The following is a 16,948-nucleotide window of genomic DNA, read 5'->3' as shown; positions in this document are numbered from 1 at the left end:
ACTTAAAATGTGACACGTGGTTTGCCTTTACATTTCCTCTGTGCTTTACTTTTTATCTGAGATTATATAATTCATATTTAAAACATGAAATTTATTAAAGGTCTATAGAGGAATCAGCACTTAGCCTCAAGAACACTAGTAAAAAGTAACCCTCCCAGACAAGAAAACTGGAGCAATGTTTGAAAAACGGTAAACTAAGAGAGAAGAAACATAGACCCGAAATGCAAAGACTGGCTTCTAGTTAAAGACCACTAGCCACTAACTAGGTCTCAGGTATAAAATACCACAAACTCTCCTGCCCACCTTACAGAGTTTTTGTAAGGATGAGATGATTACACACATACACACACACACACACACACACACACACACACATTTATGTAAACATTTTGAAAATATATTCTGTTTTAAATATATAAGGTGGTCTCGTTACTCCCTCTTTCATATAAATGAGCTTTGGGAGGGAAGGAAGGAAAGAAAGATGGAAGGAAAGAAGGGAAGAAAGGAAGGAGGGAGAGAAGAAGGGATGGGAAGAAGAAGAAACAAACTAAGCAGTTGTGGCCAGGTAATATCCAGTTTCAACACTGCTCTCTCCCACATATTTATTTCAGAGTTCTTTGTAATTCCCCTGAGTTGGGTTTGTGTGGGAGGAACATAATGAACCATGGGCGAATCTTTGTATTTGTAATCAATGGAGCCAAATGGTTTGGGTTGGATAATCTTCTGGGCTTTATCATATAAGCTTAACCAGCTCCCATTGGTTGCTGGGAAATGGGACGCTGACATGGACCTCCAGGCAGCCGGATGACTCCCACTCACCGCGCTACACTCTCAGGCTCTACCAAGACCTGTGGGGTGAGAAGAACGAAGTGTTGTGGCTCCTGGGAAATTTTAAGCCCTCATACAAGTATAATCTTCACGAGTCTATAAAATTTCAACTACTGTAAAGATGGGAAAATGGGGGAGGCTAATAAAACTGCAGGAACCGTTTTCTCTGCAGATCAAAGAATTAATTGCATTATCTCAGTCTGGTTGTTCTCACTAATGGTGCAGGGAGAAGGTGGGAGCAAGAGGCTATTTCTACAAGAAGAGGATGGTGCTTTCTGTCCAACTTCAACCTGCTTAGATCTGGAATTTTAAACTAAGCAGGGAAAGGCAAATTTCAAGCTCCATTCACTTTTAGCAAATGGGGACTTCTTGTCTCAATATGAGTATAGAGAGACTTGTTCCTGGGCCACTGTGTTTACGGACGGCCATTTCTACCAAAATAACCGGGTTGGTAGAATTTGGCTTCAAACCTCATTAAAATGTCAGCAGCATCGTACCTCTGTCACAATAGACAATGGGGGAAATAGAAGTCAAGAGTGAAAAGAATCTAAAAAAGAGGGGATATATGTATATGTATAACTGATTCACTTTGCTGTACACCTGAAACTAACACAACATTGTAAATCAACTGTACTCCAATAAAATGTATTTTAAAAACGTCACGTTAGATACAAAGATAAAAAAAAAAAAAAAGAGTGGAAAGAATTACAAAGGAGATGTTACACCTCTGAATACATCATCAAGTTTATTTCCCCAAATAAGAACGTTTTAAGGCTACTGGTCTGCCAGAGTTGCCAGTCTTCTTATGATGAACATCTGTGATCTCAGACAAACTGCTACTGGCCCTGAATGCCCTGATCTCACACTCCGTTAAAGAAAGGAATTTAATATTACCTAAAATGCTACCATCCCAGCAGTGTGCTAGTAACACTGAATCTGACATGCAGAGGCCTCCGTGCCTGACTTCTGCGCTCTGGGGCTTCAGTCTCTCTGTCAGCCTGCCATGGAGCAGGCCAGCTATACCTAGGGCAGAACGGCCCCGCAGTTAGCAACAAATCACCATCCTGAAGTAACTGGCAGCTCTGCTGATATGTGAATCTGGGATAAACCTACAGGCAATGCCCCAATTTTTGCCTAATTATTTATTTATTTAGGGTCTTCCTTTGTGTTGACACAAAAGGTGATTGAATCGAAAACTTGTTAACTCTTGTGGTCTGCCTCTTTTTCTTCCAGAGAAAACATGCGTTTCCATTCGCAGGTCACTCTCTTATGGAAGAAAAATAATACCCCGACTAAGAAGAATGCATCCCGCCGATTATACCAGGCACTGAGCCAGAATTACAGCAAGCACGGCAGGGGTAAGAAGCAATAGATTTTAATTGGTGCCTAGGGGTAAAGGTCAGTTCTCTTGGAACAATGGGCATCTATGGTGGTAATTGACTGAGTCCTCTGTGGGAGTTTGTAAATGTCAGTAGTGCACTTCCAAATAAAAGCACAAAGGGCTTGGGCCCACAAAACAAAAACAGCTTTAGCCAGTGGAGAAAATATGTAAATCTGTTGGTTAAATAATACATTCATAAAGCATAAGAGGTGGGCACACACAAACATACCACATAACTTAAATTCAAAAGGAATCGGACTGCTTCCAATATCAGACAAGTGCCTTCCTGAGATCCAACGTCTTTTTTCCTAGCAGAAGTTCCGCTCTTTTCCTGGATCCCTCTGGAATTCAAACACTATAATTATTGGAGTCAAACTGGATGCGTGGTTTGGCTCCTAAAGCTACTGTCATCCTAGTGAAATTTTACTGAAGGAGAAAGTGTCAGCGTTTATTAAGTCGTAGCTGTTCTTTCAAGAGAATTTGGGCCCCTTTTAAAAAATAGTGGGGCAAAGATGAACGACTAGTCACTGAAACACCAGAAGTGCCCACGGATCCCCCAAATCAGGAGGACCTGACAGAGCCCCCTTGACTGCTTGGACTGCTTCTCTTATGGCCATGTTTCACTCCATTCTTCTCACTTCCCCATCATCCTCAATATTCAATAATACTGCCCTGATCTGGGTGCTCTCCTAAGTGTTCAATAAGTGGGACCATATTTTCTAAATCAACTATTAGGTTAAACAGTGTGTCAAAGGAGCATTGTAAAGAGCACTTCTAAGATGCAAAGGAGTAGGACAAATAATATATATTATCAGATTATTGGGATTTCAGGAAATGAAAGGTACAGTATCTGTACCAATGTTAATCCCATGCTCACCTCTACTTGCGTCCTCCTCCTTCAATCTCCCTGTCTTTGCACACAGGGCCCCCTGTTACATGAATGTTTGTATCTCTACTGCCTAGCACTCAATAAATGTCGGTTCAACTAAATTATATATATTTTTTGTGAATGTCATGACCCTGTGTCGTACTGGTCTGCTTCATTTATCAATCTAAGCCTTCTAATGCCGTTTTCCTGACTATCCCAGACTACAGTCCTCTCCAAACTCTTAGAGCCTTTGTCATCTGTCCCATGAAATCCATCATCTTCTGTGTTGCACTATTCTTTAATTGCATCCTCACAGAGGGGATGTAAACTCCATAAGGGCAATGCAAGGTTCACACTTTTTTTTTTTTTTTTTTTTTTTTTTTAATATTCACCAATATGCTTGCAAAGAACTGGGTACAAGCCAGGGTGTTCAATAAAATATGTGTCAATTGATTTCTTAAAATTGCACCTCCAAATCTCATCAATAGGTCTGTCTGACCAATAGTTGCTTAAGATAAATGCTGAATATATCTGATTTATAATAAGGTAAAATTTAGTTTTATTAATTCAATTTTAATAATGTCATCATTGCCTATTTATTCATTTTATAAAGACAGGAAAAATTTATAATAATTGAAAAAATTTATGTTACTATGTTAGAATTATAATTCAGTTGGGTCACGGGGACTTTTATTTTGGTTTGATTAGTCAGTATAGTCAGGTATAAATGGAAATTAGCATGTTAACATAGCCACAAATAGTCAAAATAGGCACAGCTTATTTATTTAATATTTGCAAATCAATCAATGCTGCGTATGCACTGTGATCTGTGAACACTGGTTTCTCACAACACATACACTGAAAGACACTTTTCATCTTCTTTTTCCCTTCTCCTTTGACAAATATCTGCTTCTCCGTGAAGCCTTCCTTGAGTCCCCCAAAATAGAGTTCTATGTACATAGCTATTATGATACATGACTTCTCTACTGTAGTTGACTGTTTATACGTTCATCTCCTCTGCCAGACTGTATGATCCTTAAGAGCAAAGACAGTGTCTTCTATTTCTATTCTGCTTCCTAGTTCTTAAAAAAGATCTGGCACAACATAGGCATTTAACAATTTCAGTTGAGTTGACAAATGATAGCATAAGGCATGGCCGTATAATTTGAAACAGATAAAAATGATAACGATGAGACTAACATTTATCGAATACTTGCTGTGTGTCAGGCACTGTTCCTCTTTGCTTGTTGTAACTCTTTTCATAACTTCTTGATATGGACACAATCGTTATATTCTATTTTAGAGATGAGGAAACTATATCGCAGAGAGGTTAATAACAAACCAACAAATAAAGCCTTGTCTAAGCGTACACACCTAGTATGTGGCTTAGCTGGAATTTGAAGCCAGGCAGACTGGCTCCAGGGTCCATCAGATTAACCATTACACGACTTATGACCCCACCAGGCAAAAATTCACAACGACCACCTTCAAATGACAAAGTGTAGCTTCACCATGACTGCAAATAGAGGCTGAGTTGGTGCATTTGACAAGTGCAGAAACTATCGGATGTCCACGTGAACAGAAGAGGCCATTCCATAGCGGGATGGGGAGCAGCCAAGGGAGACAGCATTAAAAGGACAAAAGTTCATTAAGCACAGGCAGCGGCAGTGATATTTGAACCTGCCACCGGGGAGCCTGGATCTAGGCCTGCCACTCCTCCACACTTGAGTCATAATTGTGTTTTCCTTCCTGGCAAAACCAATTTCCGCCACAGCCATCGACATCGTTTACCCCTTTGAAAGCACTCAGGAAGAACAGAGAGATAAAGGTAAATTGTACTCCATCTGAAAGCCTTAATAAGTTCCTAGTGAGTTAGCCAGCCCTCCTCTCTGTCAGAGATCTCAAGAGATCCTTAATCTACCGCTGAAAATATTTATGATTTTATTGTTTCTTTTCCTTCAACTTTATGCCTTCACTGTGCTTTGTACTAGCTTTCTCTCATCACCATTTTGTTACTTCAAATGCTTTGTACTAATCTCTGCCATCATCCCTCTTAGCTTAACATCTGTGTCTTTCCTCCTATACCTTTTCTTCTCTTATCTGTGAGAGACTGTGTACTCACTCAGGCTGTTTTATTTTTCCCCATTCTGTATTTTTTGGATTCATCCGCACAGTCCTTTTTTCCACTACAGGTATGCTCATTTCCTGGTTGGCAGATGCTGTCAATCATGGAGATACTTGTATTCTAGTCCCCAAACAAGCACACACAGCCCCAAGCAGGCAAAGAAGAAGAAACTGCTCTGTCCCAGGCATCAAATTGTATATCCCATACTACAGGCCTTTTTACCTATGAAGATCTAAGCCCATCTTGTACCTACAAGCTATGGTATTTTGTCCTGCAAAATTTATTTTAAGCAGTTGACTTGGAGGGTTATGGAATGAGAAACATGTTATCAGTTGGGAACCCAGTACAATGGGAGGCAGATGCCTAGAGGAACAGAGGGAAAAACCATCAAAAGAAGATTTGGTCAAGGGGAAGGTCAGGTCAGAAAAAGGAATGTTTAAATGGAAACAATGTAGCACCTGAGGCTGAGCTATTCTCTTAATTTCTATTCAGAATACCTCAGCTATTCTCCTGAGGTAGTCTCTTAATTTCTCCAGGGAAGAAAAAAGTGGTTTTATTAAAGATTCATCGACATCAACTCTGTTTTTCCTGACAGCACCAAGAGAAAGCTTGGGGCAGATCTGATATATTGGAGTGAAACGTTCCCACCCTAGTAAATATGGCATATTTCCTGTAGCAGCGGGCATTCATCTCCATCCATCATGAGAGAGGCACAGCTATTCACTAGAAACAAATGTTCTAGATACAGTGTGTCAAACAACAAATGATGGAAACCTCTGAGAAACCACAGGGAGTATGCTGGAAGCAAACAGACCAGAATGTTGAAAAGACCTCTGACCACTTTCCACAGCAGAGCATAACTTGGAACCAACCTGAAATAATGCATCTGACCTTCATAAAAGGGTAATGGATGGGCATTTAACATTAGGCCAGCCAGACTTCAGAGAACAAATTCTAATAAGGACAGATGATGAGACAAAAATAAATGAATAAGGAGGGAGATAACTAAATATAAAAGATCTCCCCAAAGAAGGTTAAGCAGATAGTCTATTAGGCATATTTGAAGAATGATCAGCCTCTGATACCGGTTTCCTTTCATTTTTGAGAACTTCTGTCCACCTGGCCACAGAGGCAACCTACCTTCGGAGACCCACTCAGTGGTGTAAGAAACATGCAGTTTCCAGATCAATCTTACTTCATAATATTTCTAGACTAATTCAGGCTACCTCTACCCTGATTAATTACATTTGTTAAAAAGGAGTAACACCAAAAGACAGAGTTCTATTTTCCCCCTTTGGGAAAGAAATACCACCTGAAGTCAACTAGAAGGCATTACCTAAACTTAGAAAAGGTTGATCTGTGGATATATTTATCATATCACCATTCTACCTATTTAAAATCTAGCTAGCTACCTGTATGTTTTTTTAACATAAATGTGGCTAATAAAACTCTGAATTATAACATCAACATCATATAAACTTGATCCTTATACAGATATAACTTAGTTGTTTCTTTTTAGTTCAGCAATTCATGATTAATATTTAATGTATCAGTTGCTTATTATATGTGATAGATACATCTTAAAAATGAGGAATAACAAACATGTGATGTTAATTATGCAAGCAGCTTCTTTCTAACAACAATAAAATGATACTTAGTGCTACTTAAAGCTGCATGAAATTACAACAGTGAATTACTAGTTAACCTGATAAGTTCTGAGAAACCAGGCACATTCTGAACCTGCCTTTTTCTTTTTTTAACATTAGTGTTAGAGAGGCACAGATAAAAGTCAATAAAAATCAACTGTGTACCTACTCCGTAACATACTGTGCTAAAATTGAAAAGACGGTGGTTTGATTAGCTTTTTAAATCTATGAATGTTGTCATAGGTGCTTTGATTTATATAAAATAGTACAAAGTATATGGCTGTTTCAAGTGTAGTTCCAGGTACAGAGGGAGAACGGCTTAGATCAGTGTTTTCAGTTTTGTTTTTTTACAACTGTGTTCTGTGGAGCCCAGGAGTACCAGAGGGCTCCCTGGGGCCAACTTGGGGTGATGAGGGAGTTTGTTAGTGGGCACTGCTCCTGGCACTCTGCCCCTGTTTCAAACAGAGCACTTTGCACTTATTATTCTGTAGCTTGTTTGAAACTCAGGGGCTTGGATGTCTGTTGGAGCATCACCCAGAGGGGGAAAAAAAAATGTAGATGTGGCATGCTTTCTTGGATTTGATCTGATTTTTGAACACTCAAGAAAAGAACGGAACAATGCGTGATGCACTAAAACAGTATAAACACTCAGCTGTACCCAGGAAGGATCAAAGGAGATTATCTCTCCCTTTAGCCACCGCTGTCCAGGTTAAGTGCAGGCGAGTAAGCATTTGTTGCCAAAAAAAGTCACTTCTACTGAAGTTTGGAAAATGCCACTTCCACTCTGTCCCTGAGTTCATGCATTGCACTTCTTTATGAATGAAACATACATTATTTTTTAAAAGATTAGAGGCAAAGGCATGATCTTGTGTACAAAGGGAAAGATAAAAGAGTTAGGGTAGAATGAGCAAGTGTTGCCTGTCCGCCAAGGGAAATGTCATGCACCCCCTTTGATGTATTATACAATACACTCGTTCCCCTCGGCCTTGCCGGATAATGTCGAGTGAGTGCTAGGCAGAACCCTGGCATTTTAAATATTAATCATGCTCTTCTTGGCTAGAAAAGATAAAATTATACAATACCGCTTAGAAATTACTAAAACCTACAGGGATATTTTTCTTTTTTAACTGTCCTTGTTTAGTCACTTGAAATAATTAATTTTATAATTAGAGAAAATAAATGAGTCACAGCTGGTTTCACACTGTATTTTTCTTTTCAAGTTCCAGCCTAGGAGTCCAAAACCCAACCTAAGTTCAATTCAAATCCTCAGCCATGTGTTGGACAGGACTGAACCCCAAGACCCTGTGCTCCGCATGTTAGAGACAACAAAGTGGATCAAGGCACTTTATCCCATCCAGGACCCTGCGTTCTAAAGGGGAAAGTATACAGGGTCAAAAACAACTATAATCAGAAGAGAGAAGTGCAGGAAAACAGAAGCAGATGCCTGGGAGGTCAGGGGGAGTGAGAAAATCTCATTAGTGGAATTGATTCGATTTTATGGAATAGGTGGCAGGAATAGGTGGACCGGTGCCGGTCCGCGGCCTGTTAGGAACCTGGCCGCAAGGCAGGAGGTGAGCGGCGGTCGCGCAAGCGAAGCTTTATCTGCCGCTCCCCATCGCTCGCATTACCGCCTGGACCATCTCCCCCAACCCCCCACCGGGCCGTGGAAAAATTGTCTTCCAAGAAACCGGTCCCTGGTACCAAAAAGGTTGGGGACCAGTGCTTTAAAGGTCTAATGATCTTTGCTCTTTTATTCACCAGTTGCATGCAGCCTCAGGCAAGACACTAAACTCTCGGGACTCAGTTTCCATATCTGTTAAATGCAAAGCAGAATCTTAAAACTTCCAACATCTTTTAGGCTCTGATTCAACGATTCCATCATTTTTCCTAAGGGAAGCTGGAGGACACTATCAACCACACCTCTTTCCTGTCCCCAAAGGTCACGTATATGATATAGACCACCCAAGCAAATGACAAGAGGAATTAAGCATGCCCAGGATATAAAGAGAAGAGGCAAGAAGTCAATAATCACACATTTATTTAGAAAGTGCCGCATACAGTACGGTAATTAAAACCTAAACATCTGGAGAAAACGCAAACAGCGTCTAATGTTGGCATGTACCAAGAGACCGGCAAGAATGGTCAATGTGTTCTGAGGAACCAGGGTCCTATTTATAGGATACAAGTCTTGGAAGGCTCTCTCAGCAGGGAAGATATTAATTAAGTGGTGATAACACAGAAAGGAGAAGGAACTCGGATATGCAGGGGGCACAGGAAATATAAAGAACAAATAGTCTCTAGGTTTTTTCTTTGCTGGGAACACACTGTACAGACGGTACAAGGATATGACAACTAAATGAATTGGCTGTTCTGAGTTTAAAAAAACAAAACACTTCTTTTCTTCTTCTCTCCCCCAGTGAATTCCACTTAGGATTCTGTATTCTTTAATCCTTAAAGATGTTATACAATACCATGTGAAAGGAGCATAGCTAAGGTTGGTTGGGGGTGATAGGAAAGGTACTGCAGAGAGACGCACATTGAGTATAAAGAAGTTTTCTTTTTTAGGCAGAAAACAAGTCAACTCAGTGAGAATTTAAGAGTAAGACTGAAATTTCAGCATTGATTTTTTTTTTCTTTGATACATTTGTATTAGCTCTCCCCATCACCATCTACAACCCAGATGTCCATTTCTGCTGCAGGTTAAATCATCTTTTCTCATAGAATATTATATGTAGGAAGCCAATAAACTACTGCTGAAGCCAGCAAGCTTCGGGATTTATCATGAACTGGGGGAGTACTTTCCCTCGGAGGCATGGTGACGAATAGGTAGACTGCCTCTCCTCTGGCACTAGGACCCACTCATCCTTGTACTTTTTTTTGAGCCTACCTCATATATCAGAGGCCACGTGCTGAGTCCCTCTGAAAGAGAGGATGCTTGAGCTAGGATAATACCTGGGAGCCAGATTTCTATGTCTCTTAGTCAAGATTTCCTAGACTGACCTATGATGAGATTACAGTTTGTAGTGTAACAGACACATCCAGGGAAAGCTGCAGTAATTTACAGCAGGCTTGCAAAGAAATAGCCAATGAATGATCATCAATTTAAACTGCAAATAAGGGCCTGTTTCGTTCTGGATGCTGATCCCAGTAATGCCCCTAACAAGCTGCCTGCAAAGCCAGGGCCTGATGCCTGCTGTTGGAGACATATTGATTGAAGAACTGTGCTTGTCCTCATAAGCAGCTAAAAATAGCCAGAAGAATGCAAAGGCAAAACAGTTTTCTGGGAATGTAAGACGGTTACTCCGGTGTCAGTTTTATTCCAGTTGCTCTCACTGATGCGAAGAGGAGAGAGAAGTATCTGGTACAAAAGGTGTTAACTTGTTAGACAGCACCCCAGAGACCTAAAAGAATTAATACAACTCTTTAAAGGAGCCTGCCTTTTCACTGGAGGACGCAGAAGTCCTAGGAGAATTAGAGCAAACCTGAATGCCTTTGTCCTGCATAATTAATACAGCCTGATAGTTCTTTTCTTCTTCTTCTTCTTCTTTTTTTTTTTTTTATAACATAAACTCTCATTGATTGGGGGAAATATATTCACGCTTTAAAATGTTGGGCAGGTACTATCCCTTTGGTTCAAGTATGTCCCTTTGCGGGGGAAAGTCCATATTTCATGGTGATACATTCACCTCATAAGTAGAAAAACTGAACACAAATATACTGCTATGTCAACTTTATTGATTTTTGCACCATTGTAAAGACCTTCATCGTCCTCCAATATTTCTTAAATCTATCAGCATCTCAGAAAGTCACCCTGAAGGCCTCATTTATCTGTAGAGGAAAAGATCCCTTCTCCTAGGTTCACCCATAAACATTGTGATTTAAACAGCTCAGGCCTGCCTCTGCTTCTGGAAGTTAACCTGCAGAGAGAAAGCTGGTCTCAGAGTCACGGGCAACGGCTACTTCTTCTCTGGAAAAAGGATCAGCCAAGTCTTAATTTTAGCTAAATGCCCATGGCCAAATGTCTTTTTTTGAAAGCCCTGCAGGTAACTATAGATTAAGTATGCAGCCTGACTGATATTGATGTATTGACATGAATAGATTCAATGGCAGGCCTCCATTCTGTATTATGTCTAAGCTTTCCTTCTAGTCTTAGGAGCTACATCTGGACTTGAGATCTCACTCTTCAAGCCCTGCTCCTGCTAACAATGTTGTAGACTTCAGGTCACTACCACATACTCTGCTGCTACAGAAAAGCCTATGCCTACATTCAATATTTGACATCCTATTTTTAAAAATCATATTCCTTTCTAATGGCATTAATAAAACAGAGACTGTCACTAGATGAAAACAATTCTAAGGTCTCTTCCAGCTGTAAATTCCTTTGTTTTTGCCTGTATCACTTTACAAACAGGAAAATGTAAATGACTCACCCAAAGTAACCTGCTGGGTGGAAGCAGAGTCAGAGACTTCTCAACTACAGAAAGTCATAGTGCATTTACTATTAGAATACAGGATCTTTGAGGGTAGAAAGCTGGCTTACTTCTTTTGGTATCCTATAGTGCCTACAGATTGTTGATTGCTAAATGAAATTTACTAAAAATGTGAACTAGAGGAAAAATCAATAGGGATTACAAGAATCGATTCAAAGCCAACAAACATAACTAAATCTCATTATAAAAAATAAAGGATATAAGTTCAGCTCCTCAATTTAGGACTGTATACAGCAGATCAAAATTGTTTAAATGTAACTGTTGACGATGGACCGGTCATCGGCCAGGAAGGGGAAGATAGGGGTGTTCAAGGTAAATCTCTAAATTTGTGAGGTTGACATTATTGAACTGTGCTGTCCAATACTGTGGCCATCAGCCACATGTGGTTATTTACATTCAAATTAATTAAAACGAAATGAAATGTAAAATCTGGTTCCTCAGTCACACTAGCCATACTTCAAATAATAGTCCCAAGTGGTTAGTGTCTATAGTACTGGATAGCTTAGAGGTACATTTCTATCATTGCAGAAAGTTCTACTGAACACAGCTACTTATAGAGGATAATCACTACTATCACTTCCAATAATTATATGAAGAAGGAGGAGAAGGAAGATGAGAAAAGGAGAATAAAGTGAAGAGAAAACATGATTAAGCCTTAACTGTTGTGTGCTAAACACCTGACATGCCTTAGTTCATATAATTCTTACAACTTTCCCCATGAGGTAGGTAATATAATTATCCCCATTTTCAATTTGATGACATTGTGCTTGGAGAGATTAAGTAAATCACCATAGTTATATACTTGTTAATTGGCTTAGCTGGGTTTTACTCAAGCCATCTGACTCCAGAGTCTATGCACAATGGGAAATTATGCTGCTCCAAAATAAAAACTTGAAATGTTTAGAGCCAGAAGAAACATTATGCCCTACCTAGGTGGTTCTTCATCCCAGATACGTACCAGAAGCACCTGGGGAGCTTGCGTGAGATACAGTTCCCTGAGGCCTAACCCAGAGCAACAGGAGTGGGGCTGAGGCTTGCGTATTTGGGGACGCTTAATGCTCTGAATGTACAGCCAGAGTTGAGGATGACTGTTTAGAGATGTACTAATCTACCTTCCACAGGCCAGATGACAAAATGCAGCACCTACCTACCCAAGGTCACTAACAGCACCCACGGACAGATCTGAAATGAGAACCTAGGTACCAGGGCTGCCATCATAACAGAATATGGCTTAGGACACATGAATGAAAAACCTTCTTCTGTTTCCTGATGGATACTCATATCTATTCATATAACTCACATAATACTTAGAAATTACATGTCAGAATTCAGAATTGGATAGTGCAAATTTTTAAAACCAAACAATGAATGTAACACCACTCTCCTCTTGAGACAAATAGGTCTTTCTCATTTAAAAGCAAACATTTTCTTCCTAAGAAAATAACATCTTTCTCTGAAGAGTAAATAAACCCTCTTCATAAGAGTAGTATAATACAGTGGAAATGGTATGACTGCCAAGTAAGAAACCTGAATCTTGTCCCAACTGTGCCCATAACTGTGTGATGGGGGCAAGTCATTTCCTTTCTTTGAACCTTAGTTTTCTCATCTGTAAAATTAGCATGTGGTTTATGATGATCACCAAGGTTCCTTCCCAGCATTGCCTCCATCCTGACATTTGTGTGCAGGCTGAATAAACTTTCGAAATGAAACTTCCAACCTGCTGTAGGACAATGCATTTACTTCAACTCTAGCCAATCTATTTACTCCATGTCAAGGGAAACAGGGCGACATCACATGAAAATCCCATCTTTTCTTCTGTTTTGTCAAGGCTCATTCTGATTCTTGTCACTGATTGGTCAGAGCTCTTAACAAGAGTCTGAACATCCACTCAACAAGACATTCCCTGTAGCTGTCTTTTGGAAAGGGTAATGATATACCTACCCCATCTCCCTCCTACATTCACAGCTGCTGATCTGAAAATTATGATGTGTCAGACATTCTACCACCTTAACATCCATCAACTCATCTTTATATCTCTTAAAGCTTAACTGTATTGGATTTTTAGGTGGTTTACAGAGGTGAGCCAGCCAAGACAGAAGTCACATCATGAATAAACAGCATTCTGAATATACAATTCTTACCTTACGCTTGTTGGTAGGACACACGTAGAGATAGCTTAAAATTGTTTTCAACCCAACTTTATCATTCAGCTTCTCATAGGTTGTCCCATAATCGGTTGACCTATAATTCAAAAGGAGCATTAATGAGGACAGAAGTATATACGTCATTTGTCTGCTTGTCAGTATAATGCATGTTTTACATAGTAGAATGGCTCTCCAGAGGTTTCTAAATGATTCATGTAGTACATAATGATGCTTAATTATGTACACAGTAGCATCATGTGAGTGGTTAACATTTGCATTTAAATTGAATTGGTAAAAATTAAAACTCCATCTCTCACTGCTCCTTAAGGTACGTGCATTGCATAAAGAATGTGTTTAACTTTCAAAGATTGAGAATGAGGGTGTCCCTTGAATTAACCAAAGAAATAAAGACCTTCTACTCAGATTTGACATTTCCAAACGTCTGCTCTATCTTTGGCAAGTGGAAAAGCAGGTTCTCCTGATTTATCTACAAGCTGTGTTTTCTCTCATTAGTCACAGAATATATGGTGGGTCAGTGCCTCCAAAGGTCATTCAGTCTTTTGCTATTATTTAAGAATAAGAAAATGTCTTGATAATAAGTGAAATTTCACAATTCTATTTGGTGGCCTTTTCCAGTGTTAAGCCACCTGGAGTTGGGAGAATATTACTTCTTGGTACTGACTCTATCTTTTTTGGAGATTCTCTCATCTCTTCTTGATGCTGGTCAGTAACTTATTAATTCAGACTGAATAAATAGGCCTTAATCACCTCTTCTATGTAAGTCTATTACATATTTCAAAATTGTACATCTTATTAGATCATCATTGCAACCATGTACAGTAGGAAATATTATCTGTATTTGAAGAAAGTGGTTCAGAGAACTTAAGTGACCTATTCAAAGCCAGTTAGAATTTGACTCTAGGTATCCTGGCCCTAAGCCCTGTGTTGTTTACATTATACCATAGCTTTGTTTGTTTTTTGTTGGTTTTTTTTTAATTTAAAGGAAACATAAAATCTCTTGTCAGCCTTCTTTATACATATAGGAGATTCCCAATGAAAATGAAATTCATTCATTCATTTACATTTGTAGAGCCTCTAAAATGGACCAGGCCCTGTGCTATGTAGCAGGATACAACACAAGCCCCTACTCTCAAGAATCTAACAGCTTTTTATTTTATTTAGTTATTTATTTTTGGCTGCGTTGGGTCTTTGTTGCTGCACGTGGGTTTTCTCTAGTTGCAGCGAGTGGGGGCTACTCTTTCTTGTGGTGCACGGGCTTCTCATTGTGGTGGCTTCTCTTGTTGCAGAGCATGCACTCTAGGTGTACGGGCTTCAGTAGTTGTGGCACGTGGGCTCAGTAGTTGTGGCTCGCGGGCTCTAGAGCGCAGGCTCAGCAGTTGTGGTGCACGGGCTTAGCTGCTCTGTGGCATGTGGGATCTTCCCAGACCAGGGCTCAAACCCGTGTCCCTTGCATTGGCAGCGGATTCTTAACCATTGTGCCACCAGGGAGGTCCCAAGAATCTAACAGCTTTGAGAGGCAGAAAAAAAGTTGCAATGCGTTATGTGTAATGAAAGAGATAAAAATTAACAAGACTCAGAAAATAAAGTTGGTTTAATTAGAAAACCACAAAAATGTAATACTTTAATTTATTTCTGATATTGATAGAAGTTACATATTCCCATAGACCATAAAGACTAAATAGAAGAATTTTCTGTTAACAACCTCAACACCATATATTAAGAGCCTACTCTGGACCAGGCACTGGAGACAGAAAGCTATAAAATATAAGTTCCTGGAATTAAGAAATTAAGAATTATTGTGGCTGGGGATCCAGGGATCTCTTTACCCTAAAAATTTACATATACATATACATAATACATAAATATTATAAATGACATTATATTATTATAATATATAATATTATATATATAAATTATAAGTAAATAAATATAAATAGTCAATACTTTATAAAATTTAGATTATACTCCAAGATTGGAGTGGTATGAAAAGTTTCTTAGGGGCTTCCCTGGTGGCGCAGTGGTTGAGAATCCGCCTGCCAATGCAGGGGACACGGGTTCGAGCCCAGGTCTGGGAAGATCCCACATGCCACAGAGCAGCTAGGCCCCCGTGAGCCACGACTACTGAGCCTGCGCGTCTGGAGCCTGTGCTCCGCAACAAGAGAGGCCGCGACAGTGAGAGGCCCGCGCACCGCGATGAAGAGTGGCCCCCGCTCGCCGCAACTAGAGAAAGCCCTCGCACAGAAACAAAAACCCAACACAGCCAAAAATAAATGAATAAATTAATTAATTAAAAAAAAAAAAAAAGAAAAGTTTCTTGGAAGGACTACGGACCTTGAAAATGGAAAATCGGTAGGGCTTTAGAAAAGGGATGTAGAGTTGACCCTTGAACAAGGGAGTTAGGGGCACCAACTAACTCTTCCTGTAGTCAAAAATCAGCCTATAACTTACAGTCAGCCCTGTATATATATATGTGGTTTCTCCACATCTGTGGTTCTGCATCCAAGGATTCAAACAACCACAGGTTGTATAGTACTATAGTATTTACTACTGAAAAAAATCCATGTATTAGTGGATGCACACAGTTCAAACCTGTGTTGTTCAAGGGTCAGCTGTAGTCAGAGCATCAAAAACTAGAAGTACCTTGTGTAATCCAAATATATAACTAGATTTCCTCAGGACCAGTCTGTGCTCTAGCCCAACTGAACAAACACTGGCTTGATAACCAAGAATATTTGAAGAATAATCCCAAACTCTTCACAGAAGATCTTATCCATGAACCACAACAAACTTCTTTAAATTCTCCTTCCATATTTACTTTTTTCTCCTCAAACTCATCTTGATGTGAAAATTCCTCCTACTTTCTAAGAAATATCTGAGACTTCTTCCCTTACTCAGTCTAATCTTGGTGTTTGACTATTTTTTCCCACTCTTACCCTGGCCTTACTGGGTCAACTTTCTCTTCTTACTAAGACTTGCTTGTCTCCAAAATTTCACTAGTCTTTCTCTAACTCCTTTTACTGGAAAACTTTTTCTATTTAGTATTCTGGACAATACTCACAAGTTCAAGGACAAAAAACCCAGATGCAAAATCTATGGGGGGCGGTGATGAGAGGAAGATGAAATGTACAAATACCTCTACATTAATAAATTTTGCCTTGTGATAGGTGGAAATCAATAGGACTATGTTGGAGATGAGAGAACGGTTCAATTTTTCTAGTGGGATAATGGAAAGGAGGCCAGAGAGGTAGGGATCAGTCTATAAAAGCATGATAATTAGTTTCTTATAATTTCTATCAACTTGATCTCTGAGCTACTCAATGAATATTTTTACATTCAAAAAACATACTACAAGGGCAAACTCTGTGTGTGTGTGTAGTTTACTGAAATCCCAATGTGACAAGATGATAATGGAGTGACTACTTCAGATTTACATTAGCAACTTCTT

General features: G+C 39.6%; 1 protein-coding gene across 8 annotated transcripts in view; it reads right to left on the bottom strand.

Moving 5' to 3' along the window:
- SORCS1 (sortilin related VPS10 domain containing receptor 1) overlaps positions 1-16,948 on the bottom strand; it is a 577,597-nt gene that overhangs the window by 267,791 nt on the left and 292,858 nt on the right. For all 8 annotated transcript variants that reach the window (XM_059899261.1, XM_059899265.1, XM_059899263.1 and 5 more), the window contains exon 3: positions 13,480-13,579. In XM_059899261.1, the coding sequence (XP_059755244.1) occupies positions 13,480-13,579 (100 nt within the window). The remainder of the gene's footprint in view (positions 1-13,479; positions 13,580-16,948) is intronic.

The sequence above is a fragment of the Balaenoptera ricei genome, chromosome 16 (assembly GCF_028023285.1).
Source record: "Balaenoptera ricei isolate mBalRic1 chromosome 16, mBalRic1.hap2, whole genome shotgun sequence".
In the NCBI taxonomy this organism is placed as follows: Eukaryota; Metazoa; Chordata; class Mammalia; order Artiodactyla; family Balaenopteridae; genus Balaenoptera; species Balaenoptera ricei.
Note: the sequence above shows the minus strand (reverse complement) of the source record. Positions and strands in the feature narration are given on the sequence as shown.